The sequence below is a fragment of the Miscanthus floridulus genome, chromosome 3 (assembly GCF_019320115.1).
Source record: "Miscanthus floridulus cultivar M001 chromosome 3, ASM1932011v1, whole genome shotgun sequence".
Classification (NCBI taxonomy): Eukaryota; Viridiplantae; Streptophyta; class Magnoliopsida; order Poales; family Poaceae; genus Miscanthus; species Miscanthus floridulus.
In genome coordinates, this window is record NC_089582.1 from 44,237,720 (window position 1) to 44,259,245 (window position 21,526).

At 43.0% G+C, this 21,526-nt stretch overlaps 3 protein-coding genes across 3 annotated transcripts; 2 read left to right on the plus strand and 1 right to left on the minus strand.

Annotated features, from left to right (window-relative positions):
* Nucleotides 1-1,992: 1,992 nt before the first annotated feature.
* LOC136541617 (IAA-amino acid hydrolase ILR1-like 7) lies at nucleotides 1,993-6,718 on the plus strand. The gene is made up of 5 exons (XM_066533593.1): nucleotides 1,993-2,530; nucleotides 5,028-5,153; nucleotides 5,359-5,673; nucleotides 5,851-5,979; nucleotides 6,117-6,718. Exons 1-5 carry the CDS (start codon nucleotides 2,138-2,140, stop codon nucleotides 6,492-6,494), a joined length of 1,341 nt encoding a protein of 446 aa, XP_066389690.1. The 5' UTR covers nucleotides 1,993-2,137; the 3' UTR covers nucleotides 6,495-6,718.
* Nucleotides 6,592-7,068, plus strand: LOC136543642 (RING-H2 finger protein ATL5-like). The gene is made up of 2 exons (XM_066536029.1): nucleotides 6,592-6,614; nucleotides 6,729-7,068. The coding sequence occupies exons 1-2, from the start codon at nucleotides 6,592-6,594 to the stop codon at nucleotides 7,066-7,068; spliced, it is 363 nt and encodes a 120-aa protein (XP_066392126.1).
* A 4,092-nt stretch (nucleotides 7,069-11,160) lies between these two features.
* On the minus strand, nucleotides 11,161-16,359 carry LOC136545606 (mRNA-decapping enzyme-like protein). Its single transcript, XM_066537615.1, has 8 exons — nucleotides 15,987-16,359; nucleotides 15,836-15,876; nucleotides 15,135-15,184; nucleotides 14,000-14,144; nucleotides 13,059-13,115; nucleotides 12,458-12,578; nucleotides 11,781-12,293; nucleotides 11,161-11,448 (listed from the first exon to the last, which is right to left on the minus strand). Exons 1-8 carry the CDS (start codon nucleotides 16,158-16,160, stop codon nucleotides 11,398-11,400), a joined length of 1,152 nt encoding a protein of 383 aa, XP_066393712.1. The 5' UTR covers nucleotides 16,161-16,359; the 3' UTR covers nucleotides 11,161-11,397.
* Nucleotides 16,360-21,526: the final 5,167 nt, after the last annotated feature.

Genomic DNA, 21,526 nt, shown 5'->3' on the forward strand with positions numbered 1-21,526 from the left:
GTGAGTAGCCGAGTAGGTCAAGATCTTCGTTAGAATTACAAAACTTCCTATAGTCGATAAAACTCAGAAATCAGAACCATTTCGAAGATCAACTTTGAGATAAGCACAGCCCCTAATCTTTTGATGAAGTTAAATGTGACACAAATTAAAGTGAACTGGAAGAGAAGAAAGTATTATGAGATTTGGTTTGGACCAATTTAAAGCTTGGCATATTTATCAATGCCCCCAGAAAAGTGGACAAGTGTTAACGTACCATGTTTTTCTCAAGTTTTAGGAAAATGATACTTTGGTTTTGGGAGATCAGAGGTGTTTGGATGCATTAATGTAATTTTAAAAGCTATAATATTCTTGAAACTGTGAGTTTTCTGAAGTTTTAGAAACTCCAGACTTTATTTTTTTCTAAATTATTGTTTTGCAAGCCTTTCTAATACTAAAAGATAGAGCAAGTAATAGCGATTCCGTTTTTGAGGTTCTTGATGTGAGCTAGGTGCCGGAGATGGACAGCTAGCGGTGCCAACGGTGGTGGCGGCGGTGTGGCACTATGACGAAAAAGTCACCGGTGTGGCACTATGACAAAAAAAAAAAAAAACTTCAAGTAGATCTACTTTCTATTTTTAGACTTAAATTATTGGAACCGTTGATGATGAGATTATTATTTTTCCAATAATGATGCCCTCAAGGCGTTCGGATGGACAGACGGGATGGACCCGCCTCGCGCCGTGCGCAACTGCCCCTCACACAGTCGCGCCTCGCACCATACCTGTCTCGCTCCGTGCACGCCTCGTGCCTTGTGCAGCACACCCCACCCATGCCTCGCGCTGCGTGCTTTCCACGCCTTGTGCCTCGTGCCCCACTCGTGCCGCGCGCCGCCCGCGCTCGCGCTATGCTCCCCCGCGCCGCGTCAACTAGCCTCTGTTGGGCGGCAGCAAGTAGATGAGCACATGTTGCAAACGTATGTTTCATGCGTTTCAGATGTATGTTGCATATGTTTTATCTGGATGTTGCAAAAGTAAATCTGGTGTTGCATATGTTGCAATGGTTATACACGTATGTTGCAAATATATGTTTCAAATGTTTCAGCTGTTTGAAACATATGTTGCAAGTGTTTTATCTGGATATTGCATATGTTGCAATGGCCATACACGTATGCTGCAAGTGTATGTTTCAAACGTTTCATCTATTTCAGATATATGTTGCAAGTGTTTTATCTGGATATTCTATATGTTTCGGTGGCTATACACATATGTTGCAAGCGTCTAATCAAAATGTTTCATCTGTTTTAGGCATATGTTGCAAGTGTGCTTATCTGGATGTTGCAGTTGCTATACACATATGTTGCAAACATATGTTTATAAATGTCTCACTTGTTTAAGACGTATGTTGTATAAATGCTTCATGTTGCAACATTAACAGGCATAGGAAGCAGACGCATGCAAAGGCGGTCCCCACAGGTGTATAGCTGTCTCAACGTGCGCGGCAAGCGAAGCGGGCGTGGGTGGTCCCTACCTGGCATGCGCATCACACATGCATGTGGCGCAAAATTGCATGTGTACGCACACGGCGTGCAGGCGCTGCAGCATACGGGTCGGCGTGCATGCGCAAGCACAACGGTTGCATGCGGGGCATGCGCCGTTCTATTTCTTCATGAGTGGAGCCCATTAATTTAATGTGGGAACCGTGCATGCAGAGGAAATATTGCTGCCAGTCCTGTAGCTAAATGCAATAGGGAGCAGAGCATGCAGGTGGGTGCGTGGCGTGGGGGCACAGCAGTCAGGGCGGATAGCGCGACTAGGCAGGTGCAGGCGTCCGGATGGGGCGCTAGCCACGTCTTTTTTTTCTATTTATTGGAAGTGTTCCAACACTAGAGTTTAGCGGTGCCTCAACGTGAAAGGATCACTTAAACTTTGCCACAGAACCGCCAAATATTGTTGACTGAAGATATTTTGGAAAGTAGCTTTCCAGAGAGACGAAAACTACGGTTTGGAGGGAGAGAAACAAACCTCGGCTACCTCACTTGCCTGGAGGCCGAATGGCCGATGCGCTATCTCACTGATTGTGTAACAGAGCAGGTGCATGCGCGTTTAGTTTCAGTCGGTCGCTCGCGGGGCGCGTCGCCACTCACCTGATCACCGAGGCCATGGCCACGCCGCCGCGGCGTCTCCTTGCGACTTCCCTCCTCTCCCTCCTCCTCCTCCTCCTCGTCCTCGTCCTACTGCACCACGACTCGCCGCGCGCCGCGGCGGCGGCGGTTACGCCGTCGTCTCTCGGTGACGACCTCCTGGGCGCGGCCCGCGCGCCAGGTTTCGCGGCGTGGCTGCGCGGCCTGCGGCGCCGCATCCACGAGCGCCCCGAGCTCGCCTTCCAGGAGCACCGCACCAGCGAGCTCGTCCGCGCCGAGCTCGACGCGATCGGCGTGCCGTACGCGTGGCCCGTCGCGCAGACGGGCGTCGTGGCGACCATCGCCGGCGGCGGCGGCAGCGATGGGCCCGTCGTTGCGCTCCGGGCGGACATGGACGCGCTACCCTTGCAGGTCCGTATGCACATCTCGATCGTGAGTTGGTTGGGGTTGGATCGAGCATGCGTTTCGCATCAGTTCCTGCATGTTTCCCTTGCAGAAAGTTCAAAATTTTCTGTAGTGTTTTCGTCCTGTATCTACTGTTTTCGTGCTTTTGTGTTGTATATGCATATACTCCCATTCGGTTAAATTCGATCGTGCCTCTGTTTTAAAGAACAGATGGTGCAAGCAATTCGATTGAACTCATGTGAAGTGCACACTTCCATAGCAATAATCTCGTCGATGGTGGTTGCTCTCATGTCTACAACTAATAATAACACCAACGAAGCAGCACACATGCCATTTTTGTTTCCTGAAAAATCCAGAACATAGCCGGCATATATAATAAGAAGAAGAGAGAATTACATGCGCCAGCGGCACAAACAGCCCCTAGATTTGGCAGACCCCCAAGCTAGGCAAGGGTACTGTTAGCGTATATATATTATGCTTGTCCACACACCTGTACTTGTGTAGCCTGAGTCCTGAGGGCTCGGCATGCAAAAAAGGACTACTCACAATCTAGGAGTACCATAATGAGCCACAGCAAACAGCAACACAGCCTACCTGGCTACCTTCATCTTCTAACTTGCCAAACAAAGTAGCCACCGATATCTTCTTTCATTTTATAAAGCTATCGCGGGCTTTATAATTTAATTAAGTTGAAAACCCCACGCACAGCGTAGGTGTTGCGGCAGCGGTTTGGTAGTTGACCAGCTGTGTTGCCATGTCAATCAGGTCACTGTCCTAAGCCACCAGGATGCCTCCCGTTGTGCCATTTGCAGCCACGAATTCAAAAACCGTGTACAACCTTCCCAGGAACTCCACTGCCAGGAAGCTGTCCACTGTCTCTCTTCTTGCAACATAGTTCCAGCAAAAAAAGCTTCAAGTCCTTGCTATCCATAGGAGAAACAGGCAGCGCAACTGAAGCAGCAGGTAAACAGTTAAGCAGCAACCATACACTACCGATATTTTCTAAATCTCAGTGGTTAGTGATAAAGACAAATATTGGATATATCAGAAATTTATAGGCAATAGAAAATATTTTTCAGAAAAAAATTAGACAAAAAAACTCATTTTGTTCAGGAAAGCTCACTGATCATTTATAAACCATTTAACTTAAAAACTAAATAAAACCATATTATCAATTGTCTATTCAATGATGAGGGCAGTGACGCTGCTGGAGCATGCGAGTGTGTTGCGGCGGTGGCAACTTGAACCTCGAAGAGAAGAGGAGAGAAAATGAAACATGGATTAAGGTTAGAGTATCGTGTGGGCTTTGACGTCTATTTGGGTGGACAAATTTTAAAATTCTGAGATTTTTGGGTGATAGAATAAAAATTTTGAGCCCAGCAAGTAAACGGGTATCTTGGAAATTTCGGAAAGTATCGGCCGATATTTTAAACCCTAATCAATTAGACTGAAAACGAACCACAGAACTTCTTCCACAATACATCCTATGGAGGAGGCCCAAGCCGAGGAACCACTCTGGGGCTTAGTTAAACTAAATGGGTGTGCGGCCCAAGCTGAGGAACCACTCAGGGGCTTAGTTAAACTAAATGGGTGCACTAATTAAAGTAGAAGTATCTCAGGGGCTTGTTAAATATAAAGATTGAGACAAGTAATTATTCTCGCTCTTCTGTTTGCAAAAAACGAATCAATTCAGTTTGATGCATCTTGGATGGATTTAATGTGTCTTGTGTTGTGGCACATGAAGCAACAATCCACATTAAAAATGCTGTTGCCAGCCCGGCGAGGCGCCGATCGAGCGCGGAGGTGGCGGAGACGAGGGACGACTCCAGGGCGTCGACGGTGGCGGTACGGTCGGGAACTCCAGCGCTGATCCTGCTCCTCGAATCGGCGCGTAAGCTGCGTGAATTCATTGAGCAGGAGTTTGGTGTTCGGTTCCATGGCGTCGCAAAGAGCGTTGGAAGCGAGTATAGTGGTGGTGTTGGAGATTGGAGTCGGAGCCCAGGATTGGAACGAGGAAGCCGATACCAATTGTTAGCAGAGAACCAGCTAGCAAGGAGGAAGAAGAACTCGGGGGAGAAGAAATAGAACGGCAGAAGGAAGGATTGAATTGAGTTTCAGAGTTTAGGTTTACAAATTCCATGACTCTCTCAGCTCACTTTCTTGCTACTCATAGCAACAGAGCTAAACACGCCACATGGGCCCGAACACTCTTGTACTGGGCCTAGTAACTCTCTTGGGCCTTGCCATTCCAGCCGGGTCGTCATCTTCAGAATCCTTCTTCTGCACGTCCTCTTCGTTCTGAGCCGTGTTGTGATGCTCATCAGACGAACCAGAGTGTTCAGCCTTGCGGTTGCTGACAGTTATTAACTCTCTTTGAAATGTGGCATGACTCTTGCCCTCTATATTGTGTGGACAAACTATCTCTTTGCCAGTTTCTGTTTTTTTTTAGATGTGAATGTGCTCTCCCGCTTTGCCAATTTCTTTGCGACGATTCATTTGGCAGGAATTGGTAGACTGGGAACACAAGAGCAAGGAAAGTGGAAAGATGCATGCTTGTGGACATGATGCTCACACAACGATGCTTCTTGGGGCAGCTAAATTGCTTCATGCTCGGAAGGATGATTTGAAGGTATTGTATAAAAAAAGCAGGACTTGTGAGCTTGAGTCCTGTATCTTCCTTGGAGTGACAATTATATATGCGTGCAGATATGTGATTAGAGTTCGTTTAATAAAAATAAGACATGATTGATGTCCTTCCCTGTTTGCCCAATTACTCGATCAAACACTTAGTCAACTGCTTTTTCTCCTTCTTTTGTTTTCTGTATATTTTCTAGGGTACTGTGAGGCTTGTCTTCCAGCCAGGAGAAGAAGGTCACGCAGGCGCTTATCATATTCTGAGAGAAGGTGTCCTGGATGATGTGTCGGCCATTTTCGGCCTGCATGTTGATCCAGGACTTCCTGTAGGCACCGTTTCCTCCAGACCTGGGCCATTTCTAGCAGCATCAGGTAGATTTTTGGTGACGATCACTGGAAAAGGCGGACATGCTGCAGGGCCACAGGATGCTGTGGATCCCATTGTTGCAGCATCCTCTGCCATCGTCAGCCTTCAGATGCTTGTTGCCCGGGAAATTGATCCCCTCCAGTCTGCAGTATGTGGTCTCAGCATTATTGTAGCTTTGCAGCCTATCTTTTTTTTTTAACGAATCAGACAGGAGAGCTGCTGATTGTATTAAAAAGAAGAAGCCTAGGCTGGGCAGTAGAACGAATCAACAAATCCAGATGATGCTTTGATAATAGCATGATCTCCTCTTTGTTGTCACCGTCAGGTGGTCTCAGTGACGTTCATGAAAGGAGGTGATGCTCACAATGTCATTCCGGAGAAAGTATCCTTCGGTGGTACCTTCAGGAGCTTGACAACGGAAGGCTTTTCGTATCTTATGAAGAGGATCAAGGAGGTAAACAATGAAGGAAGCGCTCTATTTCCCCATTTGTCCATCAATCTGTAGTGGATCAAGATCAATCCAAATTTACATTTATCTACTGCGCTTAAAACAGTAAATTAATAAATGATACCTTTATACTTCTTTCAAAGATCATAGAAGCTCATGCCACCGTCCACCGCTGCACTGCCGTCATCGACTTCATGCAGGAGAAGCTCCGTCCATATCCAGCCACTGTAAACGATGAAGGGATGTACCATCACGCCAGAGAAGTGGCAGAGACTATGCTTGGGCAGGATAACGTGAGGATAGGCGCCCAGTTAATGGGTGCTGAGGATTTTTCCTTCTATGCGCAGAAATTCGCGGGGGCGTTCTTCTTTATTGGGGTCCACAACACGAGCATGGAGGCAATGCATCCCCTCCACTCCCCTTACTTTGTGATTGATGAGGACGTGCTCCCAGTAGGAGCTGCCTTCCACGCTGCAGTAGCGATGGAGTACCTGATCAAACACACAACCGCCGCAAACTGAACTGCGCACTGAACTGTGATAGATTGCTTCACTGCTTGTATGGATTATGATAGTGAAGCTCATGTTATACAAATAATTGTAGTTTCGCCAATTGCCTATGGGTTTCAGCATAGTTTTCTGGTAAGGGATTATCTCTCATCGTAAACTCGTGGTGTTCTATTCTATGTAAATGTAAATGATCTTCATGTTTCTGAAACATCATATATAAACTTTAATTTAAAACTTATTCCATAGTAAAAAAAAATTTGAGAACGGTGCCATCTGCCTCGCCGAGTTCGCGGACGGGGACGCCGTGCGCGTCATGCTGGCCTGCGGCCATGGCTTCCACGCGCACTGCATCCGCGCTGGCTCGCGGTTGGCCGCCGCTCGTCCTGCCCGACGTGCCACGCCGGCCGCTGTTGCCGCCGCCGCGCAGCCTGATGAGGCCGCTCGTCCTGTCCGGCGTGCCGCGCGCCAGCCGCTGTTGCCGCTGCCGCGCCGCCTAATGGGGCCGCTCGTCCTGCCCGACGTGCTGCGCGCCGGCCCTGTTGCCGCTGCCGTGCAGCCTGATGTGGCCGCGGCGTCATCGTCGTGAAAGATCGCTTTGGCGAGCACCAGGCATGTTGCTGTTCTTGGCAGGTGTCGGTGTTTCTTAATTTCTCTTTAACTTGCATGTGTAAATATCAAGGTTTAAAATATCTGGCTAAGCCTCTTAGCTGCTGAACTCCGCAACAGCTAAGAGAAGTTATAGCCGGAGATAGCTGTAGCTAAGACATTTAGCTGATTTTGCAAAAATCAGAAAAAGTATAGAACTTTGGCATAACAAATATGAAGTGATCCATAACTCATTCTCTGAGACCTTCAAACATTAATTTCAGACAATCAGATATACCATCAAACATCACCATTAGTACCATCAGACCATCAAACTTAACAAAATGGCAGATTGACCATCAGACATTCAGACATCTGTATAGCTAAGCATACATTAAACAAAAACACATCTTTAATGGACTGCAACTAGAACCGAGACACGGAATCACTGGCGGAAGGGGCACGCTGGTTGCACACACCTTGAACACGGTCTCCGAGGCTATGTTCTGAGCGTTGAAGAGTGCGCTGCCATTTTAGGCCTTCGTGGGCTTCCGTTTCATGGGCTGCGACCTTTTTCTGGGTCAGTCAAGGGTTTAGCTAAAGCTAAGGGCCTATTTGGTTCCCATGGACTAAAGCATTTTGGACTAAAATCTGCACTTTAGTTGAACTAAACAGCCAAACACTTGGACTAAAAGTGGACTAAAATCCTTTAGTCCTTTAGTCCATAAAACTGGACTAAAATGGACTAAAAGGTGTTGGGGACACCCATGCCTCTCATTTATTGCTCTCTCTCTCCACTTTAGTCCATTTTAGTTCAAGAAACCAAACACCACTTTAGTCCACTTTTAGTTCATAGACTAAAGTGGACTAAAACTTTTAGTCCATGAACTAGAGAACCAAACAGGCCCTAAATAGGCCACTAATTAGCGGCTATCTCCGGTTATCTCCGGCTATTAGCGGCAACGATTGTTTAGCGCTAAAAGTTGCATCTCCTAGCTGTACTCTTCCCCAGTAGCTATCCGGCTATAGCAGCAGCTAGAGCTGGAGATTTAAAACTTTGGTAAATATCTTGTCAGTAGACGACATTAGAGGCAATATAACTCAAGTGAATGTTGATGCAATCCAAGATAGAGTGGGTTGGGTTGGGTCTAAGTTAATTTGGAATAGGGTGGGGAGGAGTTGAAAAATACTAATTAATTAGATTTGGAATGGGGTGGAAATGGGTTGGAATCTCACCCATTAGCAGGTCTAGATATATATAATAAATAATATATACGGCCAAGAGCCCAAGACAATGAAAATTATCATATACTTGTGTACCTACAAAAGCTTTCAAAATACTGGCTTTGCCTCAAGATCTCAGCCATATAAAGGAAAATTATGACGCCGTGTGATGAACATTATTTTTTCTCAAATACGCAAAAATGTTTACGCATCTTTGTATTAAATAGGAGAATGTTTTACACAACGCGCAAGTAATTTCCTGCTCTCTGGTAGTGATGTAAGCATAGCCTCCCTAGCAAGGGATGTGATGAACATTATATTTCTGCCCTTGGTTAGTATATTATATTGTCACTTTATTATTGTCGTCGGTGTACCATATCTAGTTTCAGCAGTGCCTTTTGATTCCCCCTCGCAACCCCCCTCCCCTCTGCCGCAATACTTTTTTGTTATTAGCATAGCATGTACAGTCTTTGTTTTGAGATAAGGATAGATGGTAGTCAAATATATTGGATCCGAGTTTATTCTAAGTGATCAAATTTATAGAGAATGAGTATTTAAGACATAAATAAAAAAGTTAAATTAAAATAATATTTCATAGTCATGTAACAATGCGCGCATGATACTGCAAATATTATGTACTGTCAATAGCATGGCGCAGATGTTTGCATACATGCATGCACACATATTAATTCACCGTTATGAACATACCATTTCTATAAGCATTACATAAACATTAACCTGGCAGCATATCTTGAGATTGACAATGTTATCATAACTGTCTCGTTGTTGACAGAACCCTGCCTACAGATCCTATCCCTATGAGTACCTTTGGAAGACTAAGGACCTCTTTAGCAGGGCTCCGACTTCTGCACTGTAGCAGGGTGTCAGCCGCTGGGCGGCCGACAGGTGCCTACAGGAGCCGGAGCCGCGGAGCCAGAAAAACGAGCTTCTACGGCTCCGGTTGTGTCAGTGAGAGAGAAAAGGAGGAGAGAGAAAAATGGCTCCGATGAACAGTAACCGGGTGTCGGCCGCTGGGCGGCCGACAGGCCGGAGCCGGAGCTGCCGGAGCCCTGCCAAAGAGGCCCTAAGCTGGTAGATAAGAGTGCCATCAAATCCTACAATAAATCACTCGCATCAAATCGAGAACTTAAACCTTGGTGAGAAGGTTAACCAGCTGGGCTACTTGTGCTTTTTCACTATTATTTTTCACTTAGGATACTTAAATATTTATGACATCAAATAGATAAATTAAAAAAATGTTAATTTAACCAAACTTAAAAAAGAAGTTTTGACTTAGGAGAACTCAAAATCTGTACCATTTTATGACAGAGATAGTTGCTTTTGCATCCAAATCTCATAATAAAGAAGAAGCAAGTGCCACATGATTCTATCGTTCTCTCATTATTGATCTGTTTCCGAAGATTGAGTAAACCAGATACAGCTGCTGTGTTGAATCCAAAAGATGTGTTGACCTAATGAGTTGCGGCGTGATCGCGTGCTCCATGATCAAGCATATATATAAACAAAGAAGCTGAGAAGCGGATTTTATTTAAAATGGTCGCCACAATAAGAATCGAGTGTAATCATGCTTATCATATAGTCACCGATGTCATGTGTCCCTACTTCCACCTATCATAAGCATATATAATCCACAAATATTTCTTTATTATTGACTATTACTATATATATCTTAGCTTTCTACTAGTAGCTCTGTTGAAATGGTAGGTTATTTCTGTTTTTTTTCTTCTCAAATTAGAATTCTCCAATCAAGTTTATAAACTAATATATATTAAATATTTTGGTGACAAACTATCCTCCAACAGCCTTCAAGATTTATCACTATCGCTAGCTAAAAATAGAGAGCGAGAATGACTCTAGAATGCGAACTATAGAAAAACTTGTTGGAGCATACAAATATATAGAGAGCGATTTTAACTGAAACGGTTCTCTAAATCATCATTTAGAGAGTAAATTTTAAATAGCCTCTTGGAGATGCTTTAAGGACTAGCTTATGGGCCTCCACCACAAAGGATGCCTATATACAACTACAACGTACTCTCTTTGTCCCTAAATATCTATTATTTTCGCTTCCCGAGAAACAACGTTGATTAAATATATATTAAAAAATATTAATATTTATAGTACATAATTAGTATCATTGGAAAGATTTTTAAATATAGTTTTTTAAATAAATTTATTTAGAGATACAAATGTTACCAGTATTTTCTACGAATTGAGTTAACACGCACACCAACGGCAGCTTCGCACCACCTGACGACTGTTTTTCCTTTTTTTTTGAGAATCCTCTTTTTCCAGTGACGACTAACTCCCTTTTGTGGCAGCCCCAACCCCAAGCTTGCATCGGCCGCCCGCACCTCGCCTCACACATCATATATGTTGACTTCAGCCCTCCGCCAACATGTGCCTGCATATGTGACTTTATTGCTGACAGAAGAAGCACATTTTTCACGACAAATGGCTTATCAGCACCGGCACGGAAGGAAAAAGCACTAGAGCTGGCTTGGCTTAATTGGTGAGTTAACAATGACACAGCCCACATGACATGGATTATACAGGTTCACGGGATATATCCCTAGCACAGATTATGCATTGAGATCTCGGCGCATGAAAAGAAAGAAACACAAACACCAGGTTATCCCTCTTGTATTCCTAACCCAGATATATGCTTTCCCTGTTATTTTACCCTGCATATTTGGTTAATCTACTACATCTTGCAGTTCTAGCCTATGCAGGCCAGAGGGAACAATCTTCGCCATTTTGCATGCACTCCAACTCTACTCTTTGGACACCTGTTTTGCTAAAACATGACCCAACCGTCCACTTGAGGATATAGGTAGGTCCCAAAATGTTTGGTTCAGCAAAAGTTTCACGATATACTCAGAACAAAACTTCTCTGCACCACGAATACAGCACAGATTTTGTAACCATTTACAGATGTAGAAAGTACATTAATAGTACAAACTCCACCAATCGAAGGATTTCATCAATGGATTTACAGGATAACTTGGAATAGGCTGGACAACAGATAATCATAGAGTCCAGACACAAACTAGCCTGATGGAGAGGGCTGTACCTTGAAAATCCATTACTGTCTGTTCATGATCTCCCGGTAGACTAAATCAACGAATTCATCGTTCTGGCACAAAAAATAAACTTCGTGTCTCAGAAGAAGGAATACAGCTAGGAACAAATTACTGTACTACAGTTCAACAGATATAAAAATATCTACAACTCTTCTAGTTTGATGTTGAATTAAGCACAAGTCTAGCAGAACTATATTCCAAGTGCTAGCTTGTCACACCCATATATACCTATATACTACAGCAAGATACCAAAGACTAAAAAAAAGTAGACTTGAACAAGCAATATATTCAAAGCCAACAATTAAATAATTGCGCATCCTCATAATCAGAAAAAGAAGAATGCATTCAAATTATACAACAAAATAAAATAAACAGAACAGTGTACCTCCACAAGTCTCAGTAATGCATCTCTGACTTTGTCTCTAGACAGCGCTGGGCTCCACACTGGTGCAGACGCAAGAGATGGCGACGGATTAGGTGGCGGAAACGGTTGAAGTAATGGAGTCCCATATGGTGGAGATGGTGAAGCCGTAGGTAATGGAAAAGGCTGAAGCAAGGGAGCACTTTGTGGCTGCTGAGCGGTACGAGGATGTTGTGGTGGAGCAGTTGGTACTGCAGGATTACTGTGCATCATTGTTGTCTGTGAAGACGTCAATGGTGAGAAAAGTGATGGGTTTACAAGGCTTGTGGTCCTTCCTATAGAACCAGTGCCACCATGAGCATCAGCTGGCATCCCAGAAACCGTTGAGGCTTGTGAAGGAAGCAAATAATGCAAGCCTGGCGATTGTGCTGTAGTGATACTAGTTGCTGCATGTGTAGCCACCGGAGTAGGACCAAAAGGTTGAATTGGTTGCCTTGCAACAGCTACAGCAGAGTTGCCACCAGCATTTGCAGCTGCCTGTTCCCAGAGATGCACATTTAAACACAGGGAAAAAAAAGGCTAAAGCTGCTATATACTGGAGAAAGTAGATAACAATCTTAGGCTGAAAAGCAGCTAAAAGTTAATGGAGTTAAGAGGACCAGAATACAATGTAAAATTAATGAGCAGAACAATTTCCATACACTGAAAAATGCAGATAAAGGGTCCTCTTGAACGTGAGTAGTAGTTGACATGATATTTGACGTTTGCGGTTCCAGAGGACCTTCAACCAACGCAGGTGCTGCTTCCAACTCTTCAAATTCACTGAAACAGGATTAATTAGCGACTGTAAACCTCCTCCCCCCCCCCCCCCCCCCCCCCCCCCCCCCCCCCCCCCCCCCAATCACCACCAAAGAAAAGCTTTACATTATATAAGATGCCATGGCTCAACATTAAGAGTAAGGTGAAATGTTAATTAAGTTCACAAAAACAAGTAGACATTGGCCATGTTAATGCAGCATCATTACAACTTGTTTGTTTTCACATAATATGCTAATAGTAATTGGAGTACAAAATTGTTTGTCCAATAACATAACACTATACATACGCCTGAAGTAATTTTTAGTTTTTCACTAGCTATTTGATGAATTAAACATTGAAGGGTCGAAAAATAAAGAGTAATAAGCTTTTGTTGCTAATACAAGTTCTGGAAAGGTCCATAATAAAATTAAAGGAATATGTTGCACCATGTCCAACTGATTAGCATGTCTCCCACCATACCATAATGCACAACATTTCAAGTACCTTTGAACAGAGGGAATCTTCGGCTTTGGTGGCACCTTCGAGAAAGCATTCAAAATCCTGCGCAGTGTGATGTATTGGTCACCAAAGGAATAGAAAAGCTCTGAGAATTTCGAAAACTGTACTACTCAGATAATTTCAGACATACAATAAGATAAAAGCACTGATGTGGCAAAGAAATAACAATATGAAGCTGCTGTAGATTATATATGCACATCTGATTCTCATATTGCTAAAAGCTATCACATCTACATAGACGATATCAAAACAATATTGAGTGTTCACTTGCATATTTATTGTTTTATTAGTTGCTAAAGTTTGTATACTCGGGAACATTAGCACAACACAGGTTCGTGGGCCTACCAACTTAAACTAAGTGGGTGTCTTTATTCAAGGTTGGGGACTTCAATGCAACGTCCTGAAGGAAGACTTGAATACTCGATTTCAACATTTAAAATGTTACTTTTTAGCAGGAGTCACCACATGTCTTTTTAACCAAAATGTAGAAAAGAATGTAGAATCTACCACTGTCACATGTCTTATGCTCTTATACCGATGCGCAACAAATATTAGGCATTTAGAAAGCCTGTAATTGACACTTTTTCATATCACCAATGTCTGAGATTGGTGGGGAAGGGATGACTGGAGTACTGGACTATATATCTTAGTGTTAACTCCACACACACAACACTCAATAAACAATGACCATATCAGAAAAATATATCTTGATGAAGATGCCTTTGCTTATTGCAATTCACACACACAACACTCAATAAACAATGACTAGATTATATATCATAGTGTTAACTCAACACACACAACACTCAATAAACAATGACTGGACTATATATCTTGATGAAGTTGCCTTTGCTTACTGCAATTCATGATAAGAAGGGTCCTAAAGACAAAAGCAGGAGTAATAATTACAAGTTTGCAACTGATACCTGTTGAAAAGGTTTGCAACTTCTTGACACTCCTGAGAGTTGTAAAACCAAATTCCTATAACTTCTTGAGCAGCATTGCGGTACATTATATAAGGAGCTTGGAGTTGGTATTCAAAATCTCCCAAGAGATCTTCAACTAGATTATCTGTTAACAAGTGGAAGCGACCGAAATATGAAGAAAACATTAATGGCAATGTGAAGATACAAGCAGGCTACTTTACACAATAAGCTTCTGCCAATCATTTCAGAAGAATAATAAAAAACTAAACATGCAATCACCAACGAGTTTAAAAAGTAACCCATCTTAAACTGCAGCTAAGTTTACTCCAACAATAGAAATGTGGATATTATAGAATATTATGGAATACAAAAATATTATCAACATTTTGAAGGTTAATGTCTTTTGGCTTTGTATCAATGGACAAAGTATAGAAAATGAGTGAACTACAAGAGTATCAATTTATCATCTATTAATTTGACAAAATAAAACCATTACCTGCTCCTTTCTCAGCTGGAGAACTATTTCAGTGAGAACATTATCATATAGTTTTATTAGATTTGAGGTATTAACAAAAGGGGAAGGAGTTAGCAACACCAATATCAAATGATGCAAAGAAATATGTTTGGTTTTCCCCTGCAAACTGAAAGTTTATGAGCTTCATTAGATAAATTGTGTAAAATCTAAACTGTTTTCTGATGGGCAGGAACAAAGAGTTGTTATCAAAGATAACTATTACTCACAGAAAAATAGAGTTCACAAAGATGTTAATTAAAGTTTCAGACTGCCAGGTTGATACCGATCATCATGTATGCCACATGACTGAGGGCATGTTTGGATAAGCTAGAGCTAATTACTAGTTGGGCTAAAAATTAGCTCAAATTAGCTAGGGTTGGCTAGCTAGCTGGCTAACAACTAGTTAAAGACTTATCTAAAAAAATAGCCCATCTATTAGCCCTCCTGTTTGGATGCACTAGAGCTAATTTGGACTAATTTTTAGCTAGCTAGTGATTAGCCCTTGTATCCAAAATGGTCCTGAGTTATTCTCATGTGAATTTTTTCCAAAGGTTACACATAATCAATAATGAGAATTCAGTCACCAGATTATACAACCCAAAAAAATGCATGATAAAATACCTGTATTCCTGCGATTCATGACAATGAACTGGAATCTGGGTTGAGCATTCCTGCAAGAAATATACACTATTTGTTGGAAAGACGCAAATGGTATAAGCACGGACAGAAACGTGAACCGCAAAAATTTGATCACTCTTAAGGCCCACAACATTTTAGTTAGCTTCAGAATAAGAGACATATCTAGAACTGGATGACTAAACAAATAGAAATATGGGCACATGTCAATAGACTAATACTTGGATATGCAATTGTTCCACTTATAGAAAGTGAATTGTCCCTGTCTGAGCTTCCATTCATTTTCGGCGATTTTAGAAATCTTGAAGTAGCCCAACATGGTAATCTATTGAACTCCGAAATAAACAAATATAGAAACCCAGGTATGCATCTCTCTCTCTCAAAAGGCAGCAGAGGAGAACTAAAAAAATCACTAGTCCAATGCTTTAAACTGGCAAAGAACAAAAGCTCTACTCTGCATCTAGTAGGATAACAGAGAGAAGCAATTCACGGCACAACTGAACATATTTTTGCCAGTACAGTAATCAGATTCTGCATTTAGTTTCCTATGATCACCAAACAACCAATATGTTTATGATTTATTAGTAGATAGAAATTGCTAAAACGAACGACATTGACAACCTATAAAGTTTCAATTTTTATGCAAGTGCATCTAATTAGGCCTCTGAGAAAGAGACGAGACGGACCTCTTGACGACGAATAGCGACCCCTCCACGTCCTTCCGGCTCTGCATAAAACACACAACACGGAGCACACAAATAAGGCCCAACCAGCCAAATTCTTCACCCATGAATCACAGGGTCAAGGCGAATCAGACAGACGTGCAGGGAAACGCACCCACTGGTTGACGTCGGTGTCGAAGTCGTAGAGCGTGACGTGAGCCGCGGTGATGAGGATGGCCTCGACGGCGGGGTCGAGGCGCTGCAGCACGGTGAGGTTGAGCGTCCGCGTGCCCTCGCCGTCCACCGCCAGGTTCGGCGTCACCTTCGCCCTCCCGCCGCCGTGGGCCATGGCCGCGCCGCCGCGGGTTAACGAAGGGGGAGAGAGCACCTAACACTCTGATGGCGGATTGCCTAGGGTTTGGGGATTGGATCGAAGGGATTCGAGGTGACACAGTGGGCGGAGTCGAGACGAAGAGGACGAAGAAAATAAAGAAAAAAGGGAGTTTTTTTTTCGGTTTCTCCTGTGATCTTTTTCTGTCGCCTTTTCTTTTCGGTTGCGGCAAACAGGATGCCGAGACCGGGGCGGAATGTTTGTGGCTGTATCAGGGTTTGGGTGGATTCGGCCGCACGTGACACCGTCACGTGTCCTTGCCGGAGACCTAGGAAATTATATCGAGGAAAATTCATGGACGTCAGATACATGCCACGTCAGCGCAAATGTGGGTTAAGATCCATCTGGACTCCAAGTTAAAGGTTCCTGAAATATCATCGCTTCGTTGAAAAAACAAGCCAAAACATTGTTCTAGCTAATTTGTTGTGAGAGAAAAATACTATTCTAACTGGAAAAACAAGCTGAAAAGTACGGATTATAAGAGAAGCAGGACCTTTAAGAGCATATGGACCTAAATATGGGATATTATTTAGGTCCCTATGCTCTTAAAGGTCCTGTTCACTTCTCTTATAATCCGTACTTTTCAGCTTGTTTTTTCAACCGGAATAGTATTTTTCTCTCACAACAAATCAGCTGGAACAGTGTTTCAGCTTGTTTTTTCAATGAAGCGAACATGGCCAAAATGATATTTTAGGGTCCTTTAACTTGGCTACGAGTCTCATGCAGGTCCAGATGGATCTTAACCCACATTTACGCTGACGTGGCATGTATCTGATGTGTGGGGCCCATGCTATGCCACTAGGCCGTGCCCCGTCGTCAGTCTCTCTTCTGCGGCCTTGACTGCGGCGGCCTCAGCCGTTGACTCGGGGCCAGCGGCGGCGTGCAGGCCTACACGGGGTGCACGGCGGTCACACTTGCACAACAGGGGTGCTCGCATGCACGCTGGAGCGGCGGCGGCGCGGCTATGCCGGCGAAATACGGGAGCGGCACGGTGGCGGCTCGGCGACGGCCCTCCAACACGAATCGGTGTAGCTCGCCGCGTGCTTCCACAGCGCTGAACCCGGTGGCGGCGCGCTGACTGCTACGGCGGCAGTCCTGGAGATCACGACACGCGACGTGGGGCCACACCATTGCTCTGCGGCGTTCCTCGATGCCCTCGACCTAGCCCACCGCGCCGAGGACTTCCTCGCACAGGCCGTGCTCTAGGTCGCTCCTAGGTGCCGCGCCGTGCTATAGTCCTGTGCGGCGCTGCTCCCAGGTGGTGGGTGAAAGGACCTTGATGTCGCCTAGAGGGGGTGAATAGGCCTGTTTAAAATAAACTCGCAACGAAAGTTAAATTCTAGGTGCGGCACTACTGCTCCCAAGGTGCAGCACTGCCGCACTGCTGCACTACCTCACAAAAGTGCGTCACTGCTACGCCTATAGACAAGCTCGAACTACAATTCAAAAAACTGCCCAAGGAAAAGTAGATCAAGCAAATTACTGATGTTCCTGGAGTAGTGTAGAGCCTATTCCACCGCCTGTATGTTGGCGGAAGTGCACAAGCAAGTAGATCGGGACCAAACCCTAGAATCACCATAAATACAAGTATAGCAATACAAATCACAAGAACACAAGTGAGACACCGATTTATCCTGTGGTTCAGCTCGCCACTAAGGCTTGTCTATGTCCACGTTGTTGAGGTTGCCACAAAGGCTTTGGGTCTCTTTTAATCCTTTCCTCGTTCTCAAGTCAAGAGAATGAACTCTTGAGACGAGGGATGATTTCACTAGCTGTTTGGGGTGATAACAAACCTCTCGGGGCTGCCACACAAGTTGGCAAGCTCCACGGACGACGCTCTAGTCGGCTTGAAGTAAAGCTCCAAGAGTAACAAACACAATTCACCGGCTTGAACGAGAACCAAGTGGTCTAGGAGATAAGGACAGTTGGGGTTGCTCTCTAATGCAGTTTGGAGGCTCAAACTCTCTTGGATTTAGAAGTGGAAGAGAATCAAGGGAGAAGCTTGAGGGTCTCCAATGGTGAGTGAGGGAGAGAGAGCATCTCTTTTCTGTTTTTGACGAGCTGGAATGAGCAGGAGGTTCTAGAGAGCCGTTTAGGAGGAAGAGAAGGGGTATAAATACCCCCTGCTCCCAACGGTTAGTTCAGTCTGTGGTAGTGCCGCACTGCGATAGTGCCTCTCTTCAGGTGTGGCAGTGCCGCACCAGGCAATACAACAAGAGTAAGAGTGAAGTGTTGGCTGTCTTGGCTGTGAATCTGAGGATGCATGTGTAAGTTGGAGCACTTGGTAGCACATGCTAGCTTAAGCATTGTGTCTCTCTTTATAGTATGGCTTTTCCTATACTCAAATTCAAAATATCAAATAATTTAAATACCTTTGAGTTGGTCACCGCATCTTTTTATAATAGGGGGCTCCACTATCAAATGTATTGTCCTTATTTCCATTATGCTTTAAGCATGTGACTTAACCATTTTAACCACTTGAGTCTTCAATGTCTTCATATGCCATTTCATCTCAATATCACTTCATAAGCAAACACACCTTGAGCATGTGACTTGAACCATTTCCATACATATGAGTTCATCTCATTGGCTTCAAGTCACTTTCACTAATGATTTGATCCTCAACACAATATGACTCCTCATAGCTTGATTAGTTCCTCGACTCAATGCAAGTACTCTCTTCTTCACCTTAGCCATGGTACCTCGGTCCTCAAGCCATCGCTTGCCCTTCACCTTTGTTTAGTCCCTCGAAGCCCTTTCCTTGCTATCTTTACCTTATCAAGCCATACTCAAGTCACATCATATCAAGTATCCATTGAAAAACCATTTCTTCAATAGTATGATCCTTTCTTGAATATCTTCTAGATATGAATGTTGAGATCAATCAAGCTTTAGTTTGATTCACATAAAGACATATATGAATCAACATCAATATAGTCAAGCCAATTCATGATTTCTTATATCCTCTTCATTTTGGCTTGACACTCCTAATACTCACTTCAATATCTATCTTCATACTTCTAGCTTGATCAAAGTAATGCAAAGTGATTTTCCAAATCTTTATCCATACAAGCAAACCAACATAGAGACCGACTTATATCCAATATGAGTTGTGTCCTTTATCATTTAAACCTTTGCTTGGTATTTCTTCACTTATGCATTCTTGACTCATTCTTCAATCCTTGATCAAAGCTAATCCACTAGTCAAACTCTTCTTGTTCATGCAAAGCAAGCCATTATTGAGACCAATCCAAAATCATCAACTCATGTCTCTTTTAACATTTGCCAAATATGCTTGCATTCTCATGATACTATGATATTCCTCAACATAGAAGCCATTTCATCAACTCCATTTGCATTGTTGTCTTTCTCTTGAACTATATTGTTTCCATGATCTTCCAACACAACAATACACAATTTGGCCTTGATTTGAACATTATATGGAATATCATCAAGTTTGCCTTCTTGTTGAACCTATATACACTTCTCATTCCACATTCCACAAGTGTATGCAATAAACTCAATTTCTTGTTCAAGACTTAGCAAACTTGTTAGACCTTTAATGGTGTTGTCATTCAATTCACCAAAACCCACTAAAGGGCTAGATGCACTTACAATCTCCCCCTTTTTGGTGATTGATGACAACACAATTAAAGCTTATAAGAGATTGATAAATAATAAGATTTTGAATCCTATGATATAGTGAGCTCCCCCTAAATGTGTGCATTGAAAGGAATTCAAATTTTGGCCTCAAATGCCAAATGCACATATTCAAGATAAAGTGTGGGAACTCTCCTATATCTTAGCATCCGTGGGGTGCAAGGAGTCATCATGATAAACGTGATGCTCATGGCAGTTCATGCACTCAAGAAGTTTCTGAAGCTGTCATGTGCGGCACTTCCGTGAGTGAGCGACGGCACTGCCTCACAGTGGCAGTCAGAGAAAATAAACAACACATCATTCAAGGCAATGAACATCACACACTAGCATATATGGTTCCTTATCAAGAGCATCAATTTAAACTATCCTTGCACACACCACACAATAAAAATTGAAAAATCTTATATGCCTCCCTTTTACCCCTTTAAATCCTCATATCAATCTCTTTCCTTACACTCTCTCCCAATATTTCTCCCCCTTTGGCATTAATCTCCTAAAAAGGATCTCTCCACCAAAAGGAGGAAATAATGAGTAGACAAGTGAGGGCAAGAGGTAGGTAAAAGTTTAGCATATAGGATTTCTCTCTGAGTTTTCTACCAAACAAAGTATGCAACATGTTAAGTCAAGATTCTTGAGAAGTCAGCATATTTGGCTCATACCTCACTTAGATGACACTTTTAACATGAGACTGACTCATGCCATCACCACAAGAGATATCAACCAAATATCTAAATAATTCTCTAATCGTCATCCACAAGAACAAACTCATGGTGTGACTCAAAGTATTGCATACACATGCACACACTAGCATGTAAGGGCCTAGATGCACAAAGGTAGTACAAGAGTTCATGGAGCGATATACCTTTGTTCTAAGCCTCATAATCTCCACCAGTGATCATGATATTTTGAATTTAGTGCTTTGATGGGCTTGGCATAATGCAAAAAGATTTCATTTGTGCCCATCTCTTTTAATCATGACCTTCATGAAGATTTCACAAACTTGTGCTTGATCTCGTTTGAAAGTCCATTGCTAGCTCTTCTTGTCATTTTGAGATACCAACTGAAGACATATTTCTTGATATACCGAATTGAAAGATTATCCACTAATACCAATTGAAATATGATCTTCACAGTTTTGACACCACTTGAAGGAGAGTCTTCACAAGTTGATGCCAATTGGAATGGATTCTTGTATCTCATAATGTCACTTAGGGAATACTCATAAAGACAAGAGATATCATTAAATTGCACAAGCTAGAGTTTCACAACTAGTTATCATTTTGGAGGTGGAAGGCATGTAGATCACTAATTGCAAAACCTCATAACATAGACTAAATTCCCCCTTTTTGATAGTGCATACATATATATGTGGAAGGCAAGAACATATGCACTTTTGGTCAATTAAGTCCAAACAAGGGAATTTAAGCTATATTATGGAGAGTAGCTACACAAGAGATAAAATTGCAATCCAAATGAATATGAGAGATAACTTTACCAATTTGGATTGAGTCAATGTAGCATACCCATGAGAAACTCATTCTCACCAAGAGACTATATAAATTCACTAGAAGAAAAGATTAGTCTCAAAAGACACAAGACATAGAATGGGCTCCTCCTTAATATGTGCATCAAGTACTCGAATTACTTGTGAAGTGCACTTGAAT

Bases quoted from the DNA above. Each gene is read 5' to 3' on its own strand.
- LOC136541617 (XM_066533593.1), top strand. From the start codon at position 2,138: ATGGCCACGCCGCCGCGGCGTCTCCTTGCGACTTCCCTCCTCTCCCTC. The intron at 2,531-5,027 runs GTCCGTATGCAC...TTCATTTGGCAG, and splicing joins TGGACGCGCTACCCTTGCAG to GAATTGGTAGACTGGGAACA. The intron at 5,980-6,116 runs GTAAACAATGAA...CTTCTTTCAAAG, and splicing joins TTATGAAGAGGATCAAGGAG to ATCATAGAAGCTCATGCCAC.
- LOC136543642 (XM_066536029.1), top strand. From the start codon at position 6,592: ATGGGTTTCAGCATAGTTTTCTG. The intron at 6,615-6,728 runs GTAAGGGATTAT...CTTATTCCATAG, and splicing joins GGTTTCAGCATAGTTTTCTG to TAAAAAAAAATTTGAGAACG.
- LOC136545606 (XM_066537615.1), bottom strand. From the start codon at position 16,160: ATGGCCCACGGCGGCGGGAGGGCGAAGGTGACGCCGAACCTGGCGGTG. The intron at 13,116-13,999 runs GTATCAGTTGCA...CACACTGCGCAG, and splicing joins GTTGCAAACCTTTTCAACAG to GATTTTGAATGCTTTCTCGA. The intron at 12,294-12,457 runs GTATGGAAATTG...CTCTGGGAACAG, and splicing joins CTTTATCTGCATTTTTCAGT to GCAGCTGCAAATGCTGGTGG.